Consider the following 14315-nt stretch of genomic DNA (forward strand, 5'->3'; position numbering starts at 1 on the left):
TATTAACGCATCGCGGGGAAATTATAAGCATTTCGATTCTGATAAACAAAGCAGGAATGTACGAGTCTTATGGATAATATTGTGTAATAAAACAATTATTGACCACATTTGGGGTAATATCATGTTTTATGGACCAAGGTCAATATCAATTTCTTTGGTCCATAAAACATGATATTGCCCTCAGTGACTGTTAATAATTGATAAGTATCTCTCAAAACCAAAAGCATACAACGTAATTATCCTCTCTATATATTCAATATCATGCAGTGAGATATTAGCATTGTGACGTTTCCTAAATTATGACGTCATATACAATCTAAGATAGCTTTCTTTGTAAAATACATACGTCCTTACATAGGCCTACATCGAAAATCCACCACAGAAATACATTTTGGGGGAAATAGAAGATTTTAAGGGTGAATATAAAATTCTTATTTGGTTTTGTAATAAATGTTACAGAATATTAAGCTAGCAAACTGTGTATTTAAAACCATATTTAAACCTATTTGTTTCTTGATACTTCCAGTACTGTTTAGTTCACCATAGGCGTACGGGCTCCTATTTTTCTAGTGGGACAGGATGGCTTTTGCACGAATTAAACGAAAATGCCCGAATCTGCATTATAACAACATTTATTCATATTAGCATTACTACCAAACAGCCATATTGTGTTGCAAACGAATCACTATGCATTTTTACATGAATTACAACTAATTTTGACAGTAAAATGACAAAAATACATGGTAAAAAGGTCTCAGGTTAGCACATTTTTGCCGAATATGTATATCATTTTTGCCCAAATCTGAAGTTTTGCTACAGCACGTGGACAATCTTGATCAACGCTCTCCCCGTTTCGTATGCTTATGTAGTTCACTAATGTTCGCAGGACCATATTCCCCAATCAAACTTTTTTTTTCTTCTTTTTTTACATACACACATCAGGCCCGTACGCAGAAATTTATATGGGGGTGCGTAATCGACGTACCAAAGGGCCGGTGTTGCTGGAGGGGGGGGGGGGGGGGGGTCCGGGGGCATGCTCACCCGAATTTTTTTTAAATCCTAAATGCAGGAGATGCATTTTCCTGCATTCTGGGAAGTAAATTTGTTACATCGTCGGACTATTTTTTTAATTTTTTTTACACATCCACGGACGGACCTCGGCAGACCATGATTGGTCCAGCGCGGTTGTCAATCACGCTGTACGGAGGGGGGGGGGGGGGGGGGGTTGGGTTGTGGGTTGTGGGTTCCAGAAGCTTCAAGTTTGATTCCCAACAGTTGTTACCACAACACATGAGTTTATAATTGATTTAAACACTGTATTGTACTGGCTTAATTGGCAAATATTTTACAGGCTGTCCAGCGATCCTACTTTTTGATCTTTGTTCTATTTTTCCTGCTTTTTCTTCAAAATACTTAGTTTTTCTTACTTTTTTGTTTGAAAATGCCACGAATTGCTTTTAAAGTGTGCATATTCCTTGTGTTATTATAAAAGTCAACACTTATGGGAATTATTTATATTTTTCTTAGCAGCAAAATATATCTCCCAATTTGTGGCACCATATAATCCCAGCATTACAAAATTACACCCTTAAAGCCAACATATTTTCCGATGATTAACATGATTATAATGTACAATGTGTATATATGACTTCAGAATCCATATTCCCCTGCGCGTGCTGTAATCTCACCGTGGTGCAGGGGTGTAACATTCTCTTTGAGAATGGCCAATACAGCACAAATTGAAGTTTAGAGTAAAATTCGGTGTCCGTAAAATTCTGTGATATTTGTATTTGTATTTTTGCACAGTTCTTTACACTGTTTTTGTTTAAACCTTGAATTTTTATATTGATGTTGATCATCACTTTATTTATTTGCATTACCATAGTTTGACACCCAATAGCCGATGTATTTTTCGTGCTGGGGTGTCGTTAAACATTCATTCATTCATTCAGAATCCATACTACATTATGGAAAACTTAAATTAATCATGTTAACTCTGTTTTACTGTGAATTAGCATTCCTATGCATGTTACAGGCTGGTAGGTACTGGGTTCGGATCCCAGTCGAGGCATGGGATTTTTAATTCAGATACCGACTCCAAACCCTGAGTGAGTGCTCCGCAAGGCTCAATGGGTAGGTGTAAACCACTTGCACCGACCAGTGATCCATAACTGGTTCAACAAAGGCCATGGTTTGTGCTATCCTGCCTGTGGGAAGCGCAAATAAAAGATCCCTTGCTGCTAATCGGAAGAGTAGCCCATGTAGTGGCGACAGCTGGTTTCCTCTCAAAATCTGTGTGGTCCTTAACCATATGTCTGACGCCATATAACCGTAAATAAAATGTGTTGAGTGCGTCGTTAAATAAAACATTTCTTTCTTTCTTTTCCTATGCATGTAAATATGTATATTGATTAATATAGTATACAGTAATTTGAAATAACTGTATAACGTGACCGTTACATAAGATTCATATTATTTTTGATAGAACACAAAATACATGTACAAAATGAGCACCACATAAAAAAGAGTTTTCCCAATATGAGTATGAATAATGTCGCTACGTACTGTTCCAGTCCTACTTTTGTCCTACGTTTTCCTACTTTTGTCCTACATTTTCTTTATTTTCATTCCTAATGACTATAATGTAATGGTGTCCTACTTTTTCATAAGGGTATGCAGAACAGCCTGATTTAAATCACGTTGTCAACGTAAATGTACCCTGTAGTGAAACACTTGAATGTCTCCTCCAGGGCCGTACCCTGACCAAAATCCATGGGGGGGCACTAAATTTTATAAATAATTTTTAACATACTATAAAGATTAAACATTTCTATGCTATTACTGGAGATATATAAAAAAAAAAAAAAAGGACAAGATTCTCAGGGGGGGGGACCTGCCCCCCCTGCCCCCCCCCCCCCCCCCGGAGGGTACGGCCCTGTCCTCTTGTCGGCTTTTTAATTAAACAATGATATTTCTAAATGCATTAAGGAGAAAACTTAATCGGTTGATTTTGCTATCGACCTATGTTAATCGGCAGCCATTATTGAAAGTTTGTCTAACCTTGCATCACGTGTGACGGGGGGCGTGCTTAACTCGTCATACGGAGGGGTCAATTCCTATAACAGCAGATAACACTGTTTACAGGTCGGTATTTGTTTATTTTTCATAATTCTGGACAAAATATTAATTTTAAGTTTTAAAAGATGAAAGAAATAAAAAGTACCTTTTGTCAAATATATCATATCACAAAATTACCGTTGGATATGTTTTATTTATTGTGTACGAAGCCAAAACAAAGGTCCAAAAAGTGACTGTCGTCGACCTTAATCGTGGATTAAAAGATCGTTGGTGAGTAGGGCCTAGTGTTGCCGTCTCGTTTTGGTATCGTGCTCATTAAAGGCGCTCTGTCACGGATTGTTGACCTAATTAATGACCTAACAAAATATTATCTGAAAATATATACATTTGATTTGTCGCTAAAAGTACTTTATTTAACCATCTACATAATTACCATAACTCACTTATTACTGATATTTTGTAAAACGAATTGAATTATGTCAACGGTCCATAATTCGGAGAAAAATAACAGCTATTTGGAGAGCAGATGTGTGACGTATTTTGAGTCACGTGACGGGAATCCCCCGAATAACCACAGTGTCAAAACTATTTACCATGCTCGTATAACGAGAACGCTTTACCGTCCTCTGCGACGTAGGGTAAACAGAAAAAATAAAATAAATAATAATGAAAATAAGTTATTAAAAATTAATAAAAACATGTACTGAATGATAATAAGCTTATACATTAATTTATTTTAGTAACAGAATCATGCTAAACGTCGACAATCCCGACTGGTTAGGCCTTTGTGTCTACAGGTGATTCTTTATTATCCAAAGCCATCCTGGCTATAGGCGCGACATAAACATCAATATTATTATCATAGTAACAGTTGTGCATATATACATAGTGTGATATTTAACAATCAAAATTACATGAATAGAGTATATAAAATGTCAATAGGAGGGTAAACATAATATATTAATTTTTAATGAACATTTCCCTTCTTAGAAAAGCCTTGTATAAATATTTTCCAAGATTGTTTAAAGTTTTTATATTTTCCGAGTTCAATAGTTTGATTAACTTAAACACGGAAGGTCTGACGTAGAAGTATTTCTTTATGTAATTTATTCTTAGATCATGGTAAAAAGGACAACTCAGAATAAAATGGAATTCGTCTTCGATTGTTTCATTATCACATAGTGTACATAATCTGTTTTCTCTTGGGGTATTTTGGCGTCTCCCGACTTCAATACAAAGGCAATGGTCAGATAATCGTATTTTGGTAATCAGTTTGCTGTATACAAATTCAAGGCGTTTTTTTAGATAGTTCTTGACATTATGAGTAGGATTTAGATGTTGATATAAGAATCCTTTAGATGACGAATCAATTATTCTGTTACAATCCTGGATGAAGTGATCCTCTAAACGTTGTTTAACTGTGAATAAGAAAGAAGTTTTATTTTCGACCTGTTGGCTATCCCATATGTGAGGAAGGCCTACTTCTAGTAGAATATTTTTCACAGAATTTGCCCAATTAAATCTAGGGAGATTGATATCATCTAATAATAATTCGTAGCAGCTCTTTAAAATACAGTTGTTAGTATTTAATATTTTCAGCCAATATTTAATAATTCTGAATTTTCGAGAAGTGGTTAAAGGAAAGCGACCAAGTTCTGCGAATACCATCATATTAGTACATTTTTTACTTACACCAAGTATTCTTTTGCAGAAATCGATGTGTACCTTTTCAATATCTGTAGCGCTATGGTATCCCCAAATCTCGCAGCAATAGCTTAATATGCTGCTAACATAAGTATCAAACAAATATAACTTAGTTTCTACATTAAGGTTACAATCATTAAATTTTCTCAGCAAACCAAATAAAGCTTTGCGACCTTGATTAGCAATGCATTTTTGTGTCTCAGCAAACTTTCCATTGAATTTTAATACCAATCCCAGATAATTGAATTCATTTACTATTTCCAATTCGTTATCCCCTAGATACCACTTTATCGTTAGTCGTACGCCAAAAACTCTAAACATCTGGATCACAAACACCTTGATTTTCCACCTTGTCAAATGTATTTATGCAAAATGTGCCATAACAGCTGACTTGGGATAGGAATTGTTACATTTTAAAAGAATACTCTGAACTAGACGGTGTTTATATACGATGTGACTATATATACGACGGTCGTGTATATAGCCTCCGCTAACGAGGGCTGGCTATATTCACAGCAAAAATGTATATAGGCGATAAATAAGTATTTGATTGATCCATATTACCGAACCACCTGGAACAGGAGGAATACATACCAAGTACTGTACGAACAGTGCGTTTTCTGAACAGAGGAGACCGGGGGGTGGGGGGGGGGGGGGGGGGTATATGAATCTATGAATAACGTAATATTTCCTCTACAGTACTAATAAAAAATTAATAATAATAAATGAATAAATAATTAAATAAATATATAAAAATTACAAATTATCAGCTGCTGAGGTAGATTATCTGAAAGAGAAACTAACTTCGGACAGTACACAAACTAACAACAGGGCTTGAACTTAATAATTTTTCTCCGATTGCAATTTTGAGGCTCCTTACGTAAAAACATTTAAAATTAATTTTACCTCAAATAAATATGACTAAAAGGTTATTTTGCTGTATTTAGTCATATTTCAAAAGCGCAAAATTGCAAGGGGCAATAAAACTCAAAATACATATTTTTATACCAGTAACGCTGAGTCCACTCTAAATTTATGTAATGTTTCTGTAACAACCGACCCCACCCATCCCACCGCGACGTGATTTTACCACCATTATAATACATATAATAACAACAACAACAATATATTATTATTATTATTTATTATTATTATTATTAGTAGTAGTAGTAGTAGTAGTCTACAACTACCTTTTTGGGGTGGATGAGGCGGTGTTTTATCGGGGGGGGGGGGGGGGGGGGGGGGGTCTATAAAAATGCACGATTAACGTGCATGCACACACGCACAAACGGCAGGCTGAACTTGTCCCTGCACGTAGAACTGGATTCAGCTGGGTTAAGTAATAATTAAGCCAACCTTTGGACGGCAAAACATGCGACAGTTGGGTTGTTTTGTTTTGTTTGTTGTTGTTGTTGGGTTTTTTTTTTTTTTTGTGTGTGGTTTTTTTTTTTTTTTTTTTTTTTTGGGGGGGGGGGGGGGGTTTACGCTGTACATTAAACCGAATGACCACTTTGCAAATCAGTCAAAATAATTTGCAAACGTTTATCGAAAAACGACTGGCTGGTCGTATGCCACATTTGTGACGCTAGAAAACATGTTATCGTTTTCGAACCAAGCACTATAGCGTTGTAAACCGTCTAGACTCTCTCCCCTGCTAAATTCCATGCACACGCGCCTGATGATAATAATAATAATAATAATAATAATAATAATAATAATAAATATTGAGTTCATGTTCCGACTGTTTATTATTATATTTCAGCGTATACACCGGCCTCGGTGGCGTCGTGGCAGGCCATCGGTCTACAGGCTGGTAGGTACTGGGTTCGGATCCCAGTCGAGGCATGGGATTTTTAATCGAGATACCGACTCCAAACCCTGAGTGAGTGCTCCGCAAGGCTCAATGGGTAGGTGTAAACCACTTGCACCGACCAGTGATCCATAACTGGTTCAACAAAGGCCATGGTTTGTGCTATCCTGCCTGTGGGAAGCGCAAATAAAAGATCCCTTGCTGCCTGTCGTAAAAAGAGTAGCCTATGTGGCGACAGCGGGTTTCCTCTAAAAACAGTGTCAGAATGACCATATGTTTGACGTCCAATATCCGATGATAAGATAAAAAATCAATGTGCTCTAGCGGCGTCGTTAAATAAAACAAACTTTACTTTTATTTCAGCGTATTCGCAGTTATTTTCGTCATGAAATAATATATTTTAAAAAATTATTTTATTATACAGCACGCCCTCATTTGCCAAGTCTCGACGGTCGTTTATATAAAATTCTAAAATATATTAATACAGCCTCATCACTACGAGTCTGTTTTGCCGTATTTTTATGACTTTTCACAAGAAGACTTCCAAATTTTAAAAATGAAGCGTGTCATGGAATTCCCTCGATCGTAATTCAATTAAAATGTTTTGGATCATACAATAACTAGGTTTGGTATTCCAAATGAATGTAATTTCCATTTATAATCCATATTTAGAGAAATAAGGCCCTCTAAATCCGTGATTGAGCGCCTTTAAGTTGTAAATATTCGTCACCGTTTTCGTCTGTTTTTAATTCAAATGTTCCACAAACTAGCATTTTAAACATGCATAACAGTTAATTGCTTCAATAGGCAATTCAAACCAAGCACCAACTTTGTTTTCATATTGCTAATGGCATTCCCGGTAACCATGTGCTATAAATAGTAGCGTTGAATAGTTCCGGCAGTTGAGTTGAATACGGAAAAGTGTATTTCATTTTTGTATCCAGGATTGTATTTATAAAGTAAGATTTAATGGGTATGTAATAAAATCCTGTTACTAGTGCTGGGGTATTGTTAAACAGTATTTGTTCATTAAGTCGGCTTAGACAGTGGAACTATAGTCTCACACAGAAATTAGGGACTAGACAAAGGGATGGGGCTAGAGTCTCACAGCAATCGGTGACTCGACGTGGGACTACAGTGGGACTAGTTTCTAATAGTAATCAGGGACTGGACGTGGGGATTTATACAGTGAGGATATTCTCTCATAGTAGTCAGGGACTGGATGTGGGACTACAGTGAGTCTAGTCTCTTACAGCAAACAGGGACTTGATGTGTAGCTACAGTGGGTTTAGTCTCTCACAGCTGTTAGGGACCGGACGTGGGACTACTGTGGAGCTAGTCTCGGAGTAATCAGTGACTGGACGTGGGGCTACAGTGGAATTAGTATCTCACAGCAATCAGAGACGACGTGGGACTACTGTCGAGCTAGTCTCACAGTAATCAGGGACTGGACGTGAGATTATGGTGGGACAGGTCTTCCACAGTAATCGGGGACTGGACGTGCGACTACAATAGTGATGGAATCTTACAGTAACCAGGGACTGGACGTGAAGCTACAGTGAGACTGGTATATCACAGTAATCAGGGACTGGACTTAGTAATCCCACTGTAGTCCCACGTCCAGCCCATGATTACTGAGATACTAGTCCCACTGTAGTTCCACGCTCAGTCCCTGATTACTGTGAGATACTAATCCCACTGTAGCCCCATGTCCAGTCCGTGATTACTAGTAGAAACTAACCCCACTGTAGTCCCACGTCCAGTCCCTGATTACTGTGGAAGACTAGTCCCACTGTAGCCCCACGTCCAGTCCCTGATTGCTGTGAGATACTATCCCACTCTAGTCCCACGTCCAGTCCCTGATTGCTGTGAAATGCTAATCCCACTGTAGTCCCACCTCCAGTCCCTGATTACTGTGAGATACTAATCCCACTGTAGTTCCACGTCCAGTCCCTGATTACTGTGATATACTAATCCCACAATAGTCCCACGCTCAGTCCCTGATTACTGTGAGATAGTAATCCCACTGTAGTCCCATGTAGTCCTATCTCACAGTAATCAGGGACTGAGCGTGGGACTATTGTGGGATTAGTATATCACAGTAATCAGGGACTGGACGTGGAACTACAGTGGGATTAGTATCTCACTAATCAGGGACTGGAGGTGGGACTACAGTGGGATTAGCATTTCACAGCAATCAGGGACTGGACGTGGGACTAGAGTGGGATAGTATCTCACAGCAATCAGGGACTGGACGTGGGGCTACAGTGGGACTAGTCTTCCACAGTAATCAGGGACTGGACGTGGGACTACAGTGGGGTTAGTTTCTACCAGTAATCACGGACTGGACATGGGGCTACAGTGGGATTAGTATCTCACAGTAATCAGGGACTGAGCGTGGGACTACAGTGGGACTAGTATCTCAGTAATCATGGGCTGGACGTGGGACTACAGTGGGATTAGTATCTCACAGTAATTAGGGACTGAGCGTGGGACTACAGTGGGATTAGTATATCACAGTAATCAGGAACTGAGCGTGGGACTACAGTGAAATTAGTATCTCACAGTAATCAGACATTGAGCGTGGAACTACAGCGGGATTAGTATCTCACAGTAATCAGGGACTGAGCGTGGGAATACAGTGGGACTAGTATCTCACAGTAATCAGGGGCTGGACGTGGGACTACAGTGGGACTAGTATCTCACAGTAATCAGGGGCTGGACGTGGGACTACAGTGGGACTAGTATCTCACAGTAATCAGGGGCTGGACGTGGGACTACAGTGGAACTAGTATCTCACAGTAATCAGGGACTGGTCGTGGGGCTACAGTGGGATAGTATCTCACAGTAATAAGGGACTGGACATGGGGCTACAGTGGGATTAGTACCTCACAAAATTAGGGACTGAGCGTGGTACTACAGTGGGATTAGTATCTCACAGTAATCAAGGACTGAGCGTGGGACTAGAGTGGGATTAGTATCTAACAGTAATCAGGGACTGAGCGTGGGACTACAGTGGAACTAGTATATCACAGTAATCAGGGGCTGGACGTGGGACTACAGTGGGATTAGCATTTCACAGCAATCAGGGACTGGACGTGAGACTAGAGTGAGATAGTATCTCACAGCAATCAGGGACTGGACGTAGGGCTACAGTGGGGTTAGTTTCTCACAGTAATCAGGGACTGGACATGGGGCTACAGTGGGATTAGTATCTCACAGTAATCAGGGACTGAGCGTGGGACTACAGTGGGAATAGTATCTCACAGTAATCAGGGGCTGGACGTGGGACTACAGTGGGATTAGTATCTCACAGTAATTAGGGACTGAGCGTGGGACTACAGTGGGATTAGTATATCACAGTAATCAGGAACTGAGCGTGGGACTACAGTGGGATTAGTATCTCACAGTAATCAGGGATTGAGCGTGGGACTACAGCGGGATTAGTATATCACAGTAATCAGGGACTGAGCGTGGGGCTACAGTGGGACTAGTATCTCACAGTAATCAGGGGCTGGACGTGGGACTACAGTGGGACTAGTATCTCACAGTAATCAGGGACTGGACGTGGGACTAAAGTGATATTAGTATATCGTAGTAATCAGGGACTGGACGTGTGGCTACAGTGGGATAGTATCTTACAGTAATCATGGACTGGACATGGGGCTACAGTGGGATTAGTATCTCACAAAATTATGGACTGAGCGTGGGACTACAGTGGGATTAGTATCTCACAGTAATCAGGGATTGAGCGTGGGACTACAGCGGGATTAGTATATCACAGTAATCAGGGACTGAGCGTGGGGCTACAGTGGGACTAGTATCTCACAGTAATCAGGGGCTGGACGTGGGACTACAGTGGGACTAGTATCTCACAGTAATCAGGGACTGGACGTGGGACTAAAGTGATATTAGTATATCGTAGTAATCAGGGACTGGACGTGTGGCTACAGTGGGATAGTATCTTACAGTAATCATGGACTGGACATGGGGCTACAGTGGGATTAGTATCTCACAAAATTATGGACTGAGCGTGGGACTACAGTGGGATTAGTATCTCACAGTAATCAGGGACTGAGCGTGGGACTACAGTGGGATTAGTATCTCACAGCAATTAGGGACTGAGAGTGGGACTACAGTGGGATTATTATCTCACAGCAATTAGGGACTGAGAGTGGGACTACAGTTGGATTAGTATCTCACAGTAATCAGGGATTGAGCGTGGGACTACAGTGAGGCTACAGTGGGATTAGCATCTCACAGTAATCAGGGACTGGACGTGGGACTACAGTGGGATTAGCATCTTACAGTAATCAGGAACTGGACGTGGGGCTACAGTGGGATTAGCATCTCACTGTAATGGGGGACTGGACGTGGGACTACAGTGGGATTGGTATCTCACAGTAATCAGGGACTGGACGTGGGATTACAGTGGGACAAGTCGTCCACAGGGACTACAGTAGTAGTGGGGCTTGTTTCTCACAGCAACAGACTGGATTTTGGACTAGTCCATCACATTAAACAGGAATTGGACGTGAATTTAGTCTTTCAAAGTTTGTCCAACAAGTGCCCTACGACTGGTATACTATAATGCAAAGGCCGCGGTGTGTAATTTCCTGACTGTGGCTATCATGACACCACCATGGATGGTGTTGTGGTTGTTCACGGACATTGTTTGAAATTAATCCAGACTAAGGAGTCGATCTATTCACTTTCGTAAATATCCATTACAATGCAGGGAACGAACATTTTACCAAAAGTTTCAAAACTTAACATATTAGATGTATTTCTCTTTCACCACGACTGGTATATCAAAGGCCGTGGTATGTGCTATCCTGTCTGTGGGATGGTGCATATAAAAGATCCCTTGTTGCATTAGAAAAAAATGTAGCGAGTTTCCTCTGATGACTACGTGTCAGAATTACCAAATGTTTGACATCCAATAGCCGATGATTAATTAGTCAATGTGATCCAGTGGTGTCGTTAAACAAAACAAACCTTCTTCTTACTATCAGCTAACTGTAACCTGCGTTATATTTAATTCGAAATACGTCACAAAACCTTTATGCACGTCAGATTTTTCATTGAAGAAATTGGAAGAGAAAAGAATCAGAATTTGAAGAATTAGTCAGTCAATGTCTGTGTCGTCGTCGTTTTGTTTTCTTTTATTGATCTTCATGGAAGTACTAGTTGCCGAAAAGTTTTAAGTTTATATTAAACGTGCCACCAAAAATCATCGTACCACTGAATAATCCAGGTATCACGTCATCTACATTTAGTTCGGTTCGAGACGATGTTTTCTGTGGTGTTGTGTTGTAAAGTGTGAATTAATGGATATTATTCAGTGACCGGGAATGTCTTTAATAGGCAATCCAAAACAAGCACCAACTTTGTTTTATGTATTGTTAAGGGCATTCCCTGTAACCTTGTGCTATAAATAGTCGCGTTGGAACCGGAAACTAAGTCCGGCTGTTGAGTTGAATATTACAAGGTGCATTTGATGAATTCGTGACTGTACTTAGATAATAAGCTTTAATTAACAAAACCCAACTAAACCAAAAAACCTTGTATATAGGTTTGAAACGAAAACCCTTATACACAATAAACATTCCTTTATTATTAATATTGTGTTATGTATGTCATACATATTGTAACATAATCAATAATAAATAAATAAATAAATAAGTAAGTAAATAAATATTTTATTTTTCAGATCTCTCAAGAAGAAAGGACATGTCAAAGCTGGTGGTGCTGGTCTGTGGCGGGGGTAATGGCGCCCACACGGCGGCTGGTCTCTCAGCCTCTCGCGAGAATACGGAGTCACGTGTCCTGACTTTATTCAAGGACGAAGCCGAGAGGTGGACTAACATGATGAAGGAGAATGATTTCACTGTGCAGGTGAATGACCCAAATACTAATAAATGCACATACATCAAAGCTAAACCAAAAATTGTGTCCAAAGATCCAGCGAAGGTGGTGCCAGGAGCGCATTTGATTATTTTCACGATGCCAGCTTTTGCTCATCCAACCTACTTCGAAGCTATTAGGCCTCACCTGGAGGCCGGTGCCACAGTCGTTGGAATGCCAGGACAACCTGGGTTCGAGTTTCAGTGCTTCGACATCTTAAAGGACAAGGCTAAATCCTGCACGATCATGTCATTCGAGTCTCTCCCATGGGCAACACGTATTTTGGAATTTGGTAAGACTGTCGAGATACTAGGTGCAAAGGAATCACTTATGGGAAGTATAATAAAAGGGAAAACTAAGCCATCCCATGATCCACTGCAGAGTATGCAAAAGATCGTTGGACTTCGCCCAGTCTTAAAGCAGACGAGCAATTATATAGAGCCCTACTTGTTAACAAAAGCAATAGTCCACCCGCCGATTATGTATGCAAGATGGAAGGATTGGGATGGAAAACCCCTTGACAAAGAGCCGCTGTTTTATCAAGGCGTGGATGAGATGGGAGCAAAATACCTGAGTGGCGTGGCAGATGAATTAATGGAAACCGCTAAGGCTTTCCAAAAGAAAAACCCAAAACTGGATATGTCTCACGTGATCCACCTAACAGATTGGTACCGACAGGACTATGCAAAGGACATCAAGGATAAGACGAATCTGAAGACATGCCTGCATACAAATGCTGCCTACGATGGACTTGTTCACCCTATGATAGAGAAAGATGGGAAGTTTATGCCGAACTTTAAATACCGATATCTGGTGGAAGACGTGCCCAATGGATTAGTCGTCACAAAGGGTCTGGCCCTCATTGCTGGAGTGAAAACTCCCTATACTGACGAGGTTCTACTGTGGTGCCAGAAGACGATGGGAAAGGAATACATGGTGGATGGTCAGCTCAAGGGAAAGGACATCAAGGACTCGAGATGTCCTCAACGTTATGGTTACAACACAATTGATGACTTGGTCAGTATTCTTTAAGCTGACGCATGCCATTCAACACCACGATAAATGGTGCGATGTTATGGGATGATATTGCAAAACTGCCTGTAGATATTTACATGTAACTATATTCAGTTTCAAGTGGTGACAAACACTTTCGATCGTAACGTTTGTATAGTTTAGTTAATAAGCTATACATTTACGTCAAGGAAAGTTGAACTTAGATGGAATTGCTTTAAAACATTCTGTCTCGATTAATATTGTTATTGTTTTCAGTCATTTTGTTCAGTGTACGTCCAACATTGTACTTTAATGATTATAAAGAATGGTTTCATTGTTTGGCTTAATATATAATTATACCATTTTTCAGTCAAATAAAAAAAGTGTCTTCATGGTTTATTTTCAGCTTGAATGAAAAAAAAAAAAAAAAATTAGAATTTTACCAGCAATTTGAACCGCATACTGCAACCATTAGAGTAATTACGGCTATTCAGTGAGTGTCTAATATCATAATAGCAGCACTAGTTTAAAAGAGTGAGAAGAGAAACCCGGTACCGCCACGTAGGTTACGCTTACCGAATGGAGTTGAAGACACCTTTTGCATCAACTTTCTCATCTATATTGGATAATTTTAGAAACAAATTCTACTTTTTAAACTTGGATATTGGGAAAGGTATACAATGCAGAACAGTGATATTTTTCACAAAACCAGTACATTGTGTTGAGTACTGATGATACAATTTTATTTTAATTTCCTTACATATATTACTTTTAAAATGGCGCGCGATACAAACATGATGTCAAAAAATGCTCTAGCCTACCA

At 39.6% G+C, this 14315-nt stretch overlaps 1 protein-coding gene across 1 annotated transcript; it reads left to right on the top strand.

Moving 5' to 3' along the window:
• Positions 1-267: 267 nt before the first annotated feature.
• LOC121375879 (opine dehydrogenase-like) lies at positions 268-13886 on the top strand. Its single transcript, XM_041503563.1, has 2 exons — positions 268-416; positions 12306-13886. Exon 2 carries the CDS (start codon positions 12326-12328, stop codon positions 13529-13531), a length of 1206 nt encoding a protein of 401 aa, XP_041359497.1. The 5' UTR covers positions 268-416; positions 12306-12325; the 3' UTR covers positions 13532-13886.
• Positions 13887-14315: the final 429 nt, after the last annotated feature.

Source organism: Gigantopelta aegis, chromosome 6, assembly GCF_016097555.1.
Source record: "Gigantopelta aegis isolate Gae_Host chromosome 6, Gae_host_genome, whole genome shotgun sequence".
Lineage (NCBI taxonomy): Eukaryota > Metazoa > Mollusca > Gastropoda > Neomphalida > Peltospiridae > Gigantopelta > Gigantopelta aegis.

What these genes read in the sequence shown, in the direction of transcription:
- LOC121375879 (XM_041503563.1), top strand. Translation starts at nt 12,326, where the DNA reads ATGTCAAAGCTGGTGGTGCTGGTCTGTGGCGGGGGTAATGGCGCCCAC.